At 42.3% G+C, this 10255-nt stretch overlaps 1 protein-coding gene across 1 annotated transcript in view; it reads right to left on the reverse strand.

The window, feature by feature from the left end:
- KPNA3 (karyopherin subunit alpha 3) overlaps positions 1–10044 on the reverse strand; it is an 81558-nt gene extending 71514 nt beyond the window's left edge. The window contains exon 1 of the mRNA XM_075919077.2: positions 9764–10044. Within this exon, the coding sequence (XP_075775192.1) occupies positions 9764–9850 (87 nt within the window). The 5' untranslated portion in view covers positions 9851–10044. The remainder of the gene's footprint in view (positions 1–9763) is intronic.
- Between the last annotated feature and the right edge of the window lie 211 nt (positions 10045–10255).

The following is a 10255-nucleotide window of genomic DNA, read 5'->3' on the forward strand; positions in this document are numbered from 1 at the left end:
TCAAAGTACTAATACAATTCTCCCACAGTACTAGTATCATAAACCATGGTCTGAATACCATGCTCCTGGCATTAACTCCCAAGTTAGAAGCAGCAGTAGAAATGCTGTAGTTATGACATAACACTTTCTTCTATATCTGCCATGAACAGTTTTAAACAAAACATTTTTCTCATCCCAATCAGAGGAGTCCAAGAACCAATTCATGAAGTGGTAAGGAGTGTCCTTCTGACAGGTTCTTGGTGTAGTTCTGTATCACGTGATTCCAAGATGGGAGGACAACAGCAGATTACAGGGTAGATACATACACGGTCATGCTACAAACAAAGGGCATGTCTACACTAGGGAGTTATTTCAAAACAACAAGGCGAGGGCTCACACTATCAAGACTTATTTCAAAATAATGGGCTTTTATTTCTAAATAACGCCTGCTCATGAAGAGGAATAAGATATTTTGAAATAGTTATTTCGGGAGTGATTATTTCAAAATAACTTGTTTCAAAATAACCTGGTAGTGTAGATATAGCCTAAGGGACCCAAGGACTCCTATAACAAACGATTTCCCCAAAGTTACTCATTGGTTGATTTTCCAACCCAATCTATTTTAAAACTAACTTTATCCCACACTCATCAGTAGGTCATATTTCTATTTTATCAGAACCATTGCCAAGATAAATTAAAAATGTATGAAAGCTGAAAGAAATCAGATCCTAAACCTTCTGTAATGGAAATTCAGCATAGCAATAGTAATGCAAACTAAGTTATATTCCCCAGAGAGCCAAACTTGAGCACAATGCACAAAGTATCATGTATTAATGCATCTTACTACAGTTGCTCACCTCAGGCACAGTGAGGCAAAAAAAATATTCACCAAGTGCTATTATGGCACAATAGTGCACATTTAAGTTAACTGTAATGTTATGAAACAGGTAAGATATCCTAAATCACCTGGCACTCCATTTTTACAGTTTAGTCCATACTATGTTTTAATATATTAAAGGAATAACACTTCTCTGCCAATTTAGCATATATGACGGACAAACTATTTATAAAAATGGTAAGATTTAATACGAAAGCTTAACAGTGAAGTGCCAAGCTCTGAAATGGCAGCCTCAAAAGTAGACACTGAAATTTGAAATAAATATTGCTTGTTTCTTTAGCATTTTCTTCAGCAAAATAAGAAACTAATGAAAAAACACAGTGATAAACAAAAAACTGGTGTACCTACATGTAAAATGGCTTAAGGTTGTAGGGTTGTTTGTTTTGAGGACAGGACTCAATCTCTAGGTATTCTTTAAAACATGCCTGAGAATCTTTCCTTACCATTTCCAATTGTTTATACTAAGTTACATCATACAGCACCACAACAAAGCTAACTTTTCATGAAAAGTCACACTGAATTTCCAGTACTGTATGTTAAGATCTCCATGAGAACTCCTTATACCTGTCTGATTGTGCTATAAATAGATGTGTTAAGGCTATCAAATTATTTTAAAATTGCAGTTAATTGTAAGAAAATATAATGATTAATCAGTTTTAATTGCACTATTAAATAACAGCATGCCAATTTAAATTTATTATATTTTTTGATGTTATTTTACAATTTCAAACATTGATTTCAATTACAACAGAATACAAAATATACAGTGCTCATGTTATACTATTCTTTATTACAAATATTTGCACTGTAAAAAACAGTATTCTTCCACTCGCCTCATATGTCCTGTAATGCAGTCTCCCTCTTGAAAATCCTATTTACAAATGTAGAATTATCATTTTATACAACTGCATTTCAGAACAAGACAATGCAAAACTTTAGAGCCTACAAGTCCTCTCAGTCCTACTTCTTGTAAAGATCTGTCCACTTCTTATTTACATCACCTGAAAGTAAAAACAGGAGGGCTCTGTTTGATAATGATTCCAAGTGATGTGGACCGATGTACGTTCATTGTCATTGTCTGAGTCAGAGGCCACCAACAGAAAGTTGACTTATTTTTTCATGAATTGAATTCTGTACTCTCCACATCAGATGGTTGCTCTTTTAGACTTCTGACAGCATGTTCCACACCTGATTCCTCTCAGATTTTGGAAGGCACTTCAAATTCTTAAACCTTAGGTCAAGTGCTATAGCTAAAAAACTTTTATGCATTGTCAAACCTGCAGTAAAAGTGTTTTTAAATCGAACATATGCTAAGACTGCCATAACACAAAATATATGGCAGAACGTGGGTAAAACCGCAGAGCAGGAAACAAAATTTTGCCACAAGTTCAATGACAAATGTAATCAAAACTATTTAACAAGTATCATCTACACGAAAGCATGCCCTGTTTAATTGTTCCACTGGTTAACCAGTGTTTAACAGGTTAACCAATTACAAGGAGTGGGCAGAGAAGGGGTGCTAAAGCCCATCTTCAACAGCAGGAGCCCCATTTACATAGTTAGACTTCCATATCCCTACCACTTTGTGGTTGGTAAACACCATGAAGTATAAGGATTGTTGCTCTCGTTTTTGTACCCCAACAGCAACAGTTGCCAGTGGATACAAGTCAGAAGGGTTGACCAACTTTGTTTCAGCAAGCATCAGCAAGATGCTGTTTCCAGATGACTCAATCTTTAGTCTCCTATACTTTTTTCCCCTATAATGCTCAGCCACAGCGGTAAACTACAAAGGACAAGTGCTCACCAAGTGTGTCTGTTGCAGTTTTCTAATGAACAGCCCAAGTAGTCCTATATAAAGCTTTTCTATCAATGAAACCCTGGTTAGAGGTTGAAGGGAGGGGAGGGAAATTTCCCTAGAATGAATGTAGAGACCAAATGTCACCTCTAAACCCCACTCTGAAATAACCAATTTAGGTCAAACCAACTTTAAAATCTGGTCTCCAAAACCTGCATTTCCTCACAATTTCACAACATTAGAGCCACATAAGCAAATTTGTTATGAACTGGGCATACACAGAAAATAAATTGCTTTGAAGTTCTGGATAGGAATTAAGATTTACTGACTCTTATGCAAGAGGTACATTATGAATGAGTAAGATTTTTAGAGAAGAAATTATGACAAGAAAAAATCTAACATGAACATGCTATTTTGTAGTATTGAATATGTAAATTACTGGTTTAATGTAATTTTGACTGAAGGATAATATACAGCTGCGATACACTCTAAACAGCAAAAGAATTTGAGGATGTGCAGAAGTAGCAAGTATATTATACAGTGGATGGCTAACTGACTAACAAAATCCACAGGCATATGGAGTCATTTAATAAAGCTTTCTATGTACACTGCACCACATTACCCAACTATCTTTAAACATGATAAAGAAAATAAAGGTTATTTCTGTTTAAGCACACTTTAGCTAGTCACTGGAGATCGGATTGAATCAAGTTCAGAAACAGTTTCTGGGCACAGAATATGGAACTCAACAACTTTCCCGCCCTCAACAACAAACACCAAAAGTGTTTTATGCAAACCTTGATCCCCCATCTACACTGACCAGCAAAACTGTTTGGACATTTATCTGAATACGTTTTGAATCAGTTTCAAACACCATTTAAAACTGATGATGGAGAACTATTCATGGTGCCAGGTAGTATGATTGAGAGTAGAATCAAATTCAGAAAGGGTTTTGCCAGGCTGTACACAAATTGTTTATACTTCATATTCAAAATTTAAAATTTCACTCTTAAAAGGTTTTAATGCAATATTAACTACATATAATTGCTAAGAATAAATGAATAAAAAAATTATGTGTCTCACAGAAAGTACCATACCCTAACAGACCCATGTGAGAAATGCTTGGGTAAAGAATTTCTAAGCCTTCCAAGGAGACTCTGGCCAGTGTTTTCAGCAGAATATAAAGGGTGGGTCTATTCTAAAAGTGATATTATAGGATTCCATATTCATTGTCTCACTGAATTCCTATAACAAATGCCTTCAATTTGCTAATACACAGATGTTTTTCTAACTGCCAGCTCTATTGACTCACCATTGGCTTCATCAGTCAAGCTGTATTCTTTTTAGCTCATGGATTGCCAGTAATAAACATTTTATTAGACCAAATTCTGACTACAGATTTGCTTATTCAATCTAATTTTGTACTGAGACTATGCCTTTGAGAAGCCACCCAGCAATACTACAGTAGACATCTAAGTACTTATGATATGATGCTCAGAACTGTAGTATTTGAGTATCTCATAGTTATTACTTGTATTTATCCACTTTAACTCAGAAGTATTATGAAGTACCATTATAACATTTTATAGATGGGTACCTAAGGCACAGAAAGATTGCGACTTGTCCAAGGGATGTTTATAGCAGAGCAGGAATCAAACTAGGTCTCCAAACTGTTGGCCAAGGTGCTTCACAGCAATTTATTCTGTTTGATAGTTACTGATTTGGTTTGAATGAATAGAGTACATTGTATCCATCTTCCTTGATCTCCTAATTCAGCTATTATTGAATACTGTGAAGTCATTTTTGGTCAGGTATAAAATGTTCTGCAAACCAAAATACTTAATCTTTTCTTAAACTGTAATTAACATTTTCACTGTTGGGTCTGTTTTACGGTAACACCACTGTTTAAGAATGTAATCTGATGTTGAGGTTTCTAGTTTGCACTCAACCTGCAACCCATGTGCCTGTTCCCTCAACTGTATCCTTTGCCACCTGCTACCTTCTCTCACTCCTGGCAACCCTTTCCTGCCCTTCCTTGACTTCTTGCCTGCTTCTAGACTTTCTCTCATTTTTATTTAGAATCACAAATGGCACCGATGCACAGGCTCATGGTGTCCTGCCAGTTATTTAAAACTACAAAATTATACAATCTGTCATCTGACTCCTACTCACAAGTAGTCAAAAATATACAAAAAGTAAACTAAGGAAGGTTGCACAATAATACAACCAAAACAACCCCTCTCCAACACCAAAGTCAGGAAATGCCTAATCTGCAAGGTTGCCCATGCATCCGTGTGTGTCCATCCCCCACACTGTACTGTATGAGAGGCAGGGTAAAAAGTATGTGATCATGTAATTAAGACTGTTACAAAGCATTATACATAAGTTGCCAGAATTAAGGTAGTGTAGGGCCACTGTTTATTAATGGCACTTCCAAACTTTTGAGAGCTTGACTTTGCAACTTAAATTTGTGTAACTTTGGAGATTTTAAAAATGGTCTTTGCCTCGCTCATTCTTTACAACTAGTCATGAATCAGAAGCCTTTGAACCCTGAAACTTCTGCTGCAGTGGTTTCTACCATTTAAGCTGCTTGACTGGCTCCATGAAGCAACTGCAGGAGCTGTCCACTTTCCTAAGTTGGGGGAGAAAGCTGCTAGTGTTGTGTCCTGAGTCTTGGGTGATAGTGAGTAAGAAGAGATTAGTATGGCTGGATTTGGACTTACTGAGACCACCACATCAGCTCTTTCCCTCTGCCTGGAGTTCAAGGAATTCCTTGTTCATACAGTAGTCCCAAAAAAAGGTTGGATTACAAAGGAATGGAAGTGTATCTTAGAATGGTTAAGCACTAACAGATTCCCTAAGGAGGTTGTGGAATCTCTCTAACCTAGTCTTAAAAATTCCATTGACAAATACTTGTGAGGGATTGCCAACACCAGGCTCTCAACCCTTTTCCTTTTAATCCCTTACCCAAACATGATATATAAACTCCATGGTCCACCTGTGCCACGGTACCTGGCTTTCTGCATGGGAAACCAGGGCTGGCATTAGGAGATAGCAAGTAGGGTTGTAAAATAATGTTTAAAACATTAACCAGTTAATCATAACTTTTAACTGGTTAACTGGGTCCGTTGCGGGCAGGGGGCTGCTCCAGGATGGGACTGGCTGTGGTGCAGTCTACCAATCCAGAGCAGCTCCCCACCCATATCAGGCAGGAGCTGCTCAAGCCCAGCCAGGATGCTGGTTAACCAGTTGCACTAGTAAGCATGCCAGTAAGGGTGATGCTTACCAGGTAACCATTTAACCCTTCACATCCCTAGTAGAAAGCAGGTCAATTGCCTGGGCCCTCCTGCATTGGCATCGGAATGGGTGTCCCACTTTTTGAAAGTGGACAGGCCTGTCCTGTCTTTTTGTTATGGGACCCTCCCACCAATGTTCCCTCTTTTCATTCAATGTGTGGATTTTTTTCTATCATCTACATGCAGAATAATGTTTTTATGTGCAGTGAGGAATGTGCACATCTAGAAACAAAATCTATCAGACTCTCCACCTGCCCTGGGTTGGGGAGCTGAGAGCAGACCCCAGCCTGTGTATCTGCTTACGTCCCCTACCCAGGATAGGTGGAAGAGCTGCCCAGCTCTTTAGAATGTGTTCAGTTATTTTGACATGCAAAACCTCCACCTGTACCAGGCAGAAGAACAAGAGGGGGGAGGAGGGCTGCACTTGGCCCCTTCTCCCCATCCTGGTCAGTTTGAGGATTCTTGGCTCCCAGCCTGATCTAGCTTCCAGCTTGGCTCAGGACGGGGCCCTGGCTCCCTATACACTTTTGGAAAGTCTCCATCAGGGCTAGTCTCATGCAACAGGTGACCCCTATGAAACTATATTGCTTCAGACTTCAGCTTTAACCTTGAGTGGTGGGGCTCAGGACACAGGCTTCAACCCCATAAGGCAGAGCTTCAGCTTTGGACTCCAACAAGTCCAACATTGCCCTTGTTTGGCAGCCCTCCTGAAACCTGTCTTGCCCAAGTGCAAGGGTTCGGACAAGATCTGTCATCTCTTCCTGCCCTAGATTTCTGTGATTCTCTCTCTCTGCCACTGTTCTTACAGTAACGCTGGTTCCCAGTATCACATGTGCTACAGTTATATGGGCGCAACTCTTTAGAATATGTTCAGTTGTTTTGACAAGCTACCAGAATTTTCCTGGTGATATGAGCAGTGACAATTTTATCAGTCAGCCAAATAAGAACAGTCTCATGCAGTAAATGAAAGGTATGCCTCCAGACCCAGGTCTTTGTTGTGTGAAACTTCAAAAGTCTTTTGCAGGCAGTGGAGGGTTAGGTCAACAGTTTGGATCATGCTTTTGTAGATATTCTTTACTTAAGTTAATTACAGAAATGAACTTTTTTCAAGTATTTCCTATAATAGAAGGCTCTCAGTGCTATATGTGCCAAAACTCAATTAATTCTCAACCATTTCAGATCCACAATCTTATCACAGGAAGAAGCTACTTAGTAGAGCTCTGTATGGTTCTATTTTTAATCCCATTACCATCCCACTACCACTATTACAGAAACGGATCCCATATGATCCCAGTTCTGCTGGACTCCACACTAATCCCATGCAGGGTTCTACTACTTTGCACAATGTAGCATACATTTTATTAAAATCAATGGCCTATCCCTGTAAAACACAGTACCTTTTATATTCAGAAACCGTTCAATCCATTAGCATTACCAAACGGTTAGTACATCATGTCTTGGGGCAAAACAAAGACTATTATTTTTCTAAAATAATATCTTAGATATTCTGGTAGACTAATAGGTAGCTAGGTAAAGCTATTGAAAAGGATACCTCGACTACTTACTTCAAAACAGGCTGTCTGGCTGTCCAGCCTATGGATAACAACCAAATTTACTAGAACACAGATATTAAAAATAAGTCATATATGTTCTATTTTGAGTCTGTTTGCTTCTTTCATCAGATTGTAAGTGCCATTTAAAACACACTTTCATTCACTATGTCAATGTGTAGTTTTTAGATCTTTCTATACTTTAGAGAAAAATATTTTTCAAATATAAGCATCAGTGTTGAGCTGAAACCCATTTCCTTCCCAGGTTTAAATTAAGCACTTATTTTCTTAGCATAATTGTACTCTTTGGCTGGATCACTGCTAAGCAGTGTGACCCATCAATCTGAAAAGTCACTTCAGAGATTATTTATATAGGGAAATTGATCAACAGAAATAGCAGAATAACTATTCCACAACAGCTATTCTGTTATAACTTAATTGACTGAATTCTTAAATAATTATGCTTCCAAAGCAAAGTAATTATTCCAGAATGGAGTGTCCACATGAGTGAGTTACTTCACTATGGGTAGTCCAGTGTAGCTATTCCTACACTGGCCAGTTTCCCCATACAGACAAGCCCTCAAATCCACTCAGCTCAGTAGTCATTTTCAAACATATCTGTATATCAGGTGATTCAGATCACAAAGCAAACCAAGCTACATTGGAACCCTCAAGTTTGCTCATGCTTTGCTCTTCATCCAATCAGGCCAATGGTTGGGAAGGCAGAAGCTTAATCAGCACTGCTGAAACAAAGCCAGCATTCTCAACACATACATGGAAGGGGTTGGGGGGGGGGGGAGTCCAAACCAAAAAATACAGCACAAGATTGAAAATGGGGTTAAAAACAGAAGATGAAAGCCAATTATTTGGTGTAAGAGTGGAGCATTTGGGGCTAATCTAATTATCACTATTAAATGGTCTTCCAAAAGGGAGAGAAAAAACCTCTCTGTAAAAACACTGCATTCTCTTTGGAAAGAGCATTGTGTGCAAAGGAGATTTACCACCACAAAGCTGAACAGAAGAAATTAATATAATTGAGAAACACATTCAAATGGAATCAAAGCACTTTGATAATATATTTAGGTTCACCATTCCTTTTTTCTTCCTAGATTGGCTTTCACTTCAGAGATTTTTCCCCCCACATTATTTTAGCTAGAAAAAGATAGATGTCATCAGCCCACTGGAATTTCTCCTCTTCTACAGTAGCTAGAATGAAAGGTGTCCAGAGCATTGAAGAGTAGTGGGGTCAAGGGAGCTGAATAAATACCCTCAAGCATTCAGTTACCTTTGTAAAAGAGATGCCATTTCAGATTTGGAGAGTGGACTGACTGTACGTTAAGGTGGGGTATCTCCTTCTGCTTTCTGATATAAGTAGATGGAGACTTTTGGCAGATATACACTGCTGAACTGCTGCCTTCATGTCAAGAACCTTATCTCATGTCATTTTAAAAATATGGGGATTTCAGCAAGATCGGAGAGTTGAAAGCAAGCGACCATCACAATAGGGGGGATAAAAAAAACTCAAGAGCGTGTGGGAGCGGCCCTTGAAATTTATCCACTGGCCTCTCCAGCCCGGCCTAGGCCTATAACGTTTGAGAAAGAGGTGACAGCCTCTAGCACCTGTCCCAGCGTGCGGGATGCCTGCGGCCGGTTGTTTGGCAGAAGAGGTGTTACTGCCCGAAGGGGTGGCACAAAAGGCAGCCAAGCCCCATTGTCCAGCCCATTCATGCGCCGCCGATCCCTCGGAGCATCAGGCAGGGAGGCAGCTGCTTAGCCGGGAAAGGGAGGGGGCCACACGGACATGGGGGATTGGCGCATCGCGCCGCCCGCCCAGGCAGTCCCGGCCCCCCGCACAGCCCCAGGTGGAACAAGCCGGGGCGGGGAGCGGAGCCTCCCCCCAGCTCACCCCGCTGCGGGGTGAGGAGACGGCGGCCGCCATAGGGGGCGGCAGGCCCGCGGCGGTGGGAGGCGGCCGGCCGCGCACCCCCTGCCGGGCTCCCCGCGCCCTCCCCAGGCCGCGCCCGCATGACGGAGAAGAAAAACCCGGAGGCATTTTCCTTGCGCCGCCGCGAGCCCCCGCCGGCCACTCCCCCCCGCCGGGCCCGGCAGCCGCCCGGCTGCGAGCGGGGAGCGGGCCCCTCCTCTCGAGCCCGCCCGGGGCGGAGGAGGGGGGAGGAGAAGGAGGCGGCAGCGGCGGCGCGGCCGAGCCCAGCCCCGGCGGCAGCGGGGCCCGGCGGGGACTCACCTCCACGTCGCGGCCCTTGTTCTTGAAGCTCTTGATGCGGTGGTTCTCCAGGCCCGCGGCGGCGGCGGCGGCGGCGTTCTCGGCCATGGCTGCTCCGGCGGTGGCGGCGGCTCCCAGCTACTGCGAGGCGGCTCCGGCGGCGGCTCGCGGGGAGGGGGGGAGAGGGCGGGGGAAAGGGACGTTCCGTGACGAGCGCGAGGAGGGGAGGGGGGCGTGTGGAAAGCAGGGGCACGCGCCGTTGCCGAGTGACGGAGAGCGCAGCCCGACGCACGTGACACGCCTCTTCTCCCTCAGGCCGGGCTCCGCCGCTGCTCCCCTTCCCTTCTTTATGCTAATAGAACGGACGCCTCATTTACATAACGTGAGATCCATGGCAGGAGCGAGAGGCGGGGACTACGGGCCCCGGCATGCAATGCGGCTCAGAGTCGCCAGACTGTGCGGCGCGTTGCACCCTGGGTCTTGTAGTCTGTGAGCCGCATTGGGAAACACTGT

Source organism: Pelodiscus sinensis, chromosome 1 (assembly GCF_052426305.1).
Source record: "Pelodiscus sinensis isolate ZL-2025 chromosome 1, ASM5242630v1, whole genome shotgun sequence".
NCBI classification, from domain to species: Eukaryota; Metazoa; Chordata; order Testudines; family Trionychidae; genus Pelodiscus; species Pelodiscus sinensis.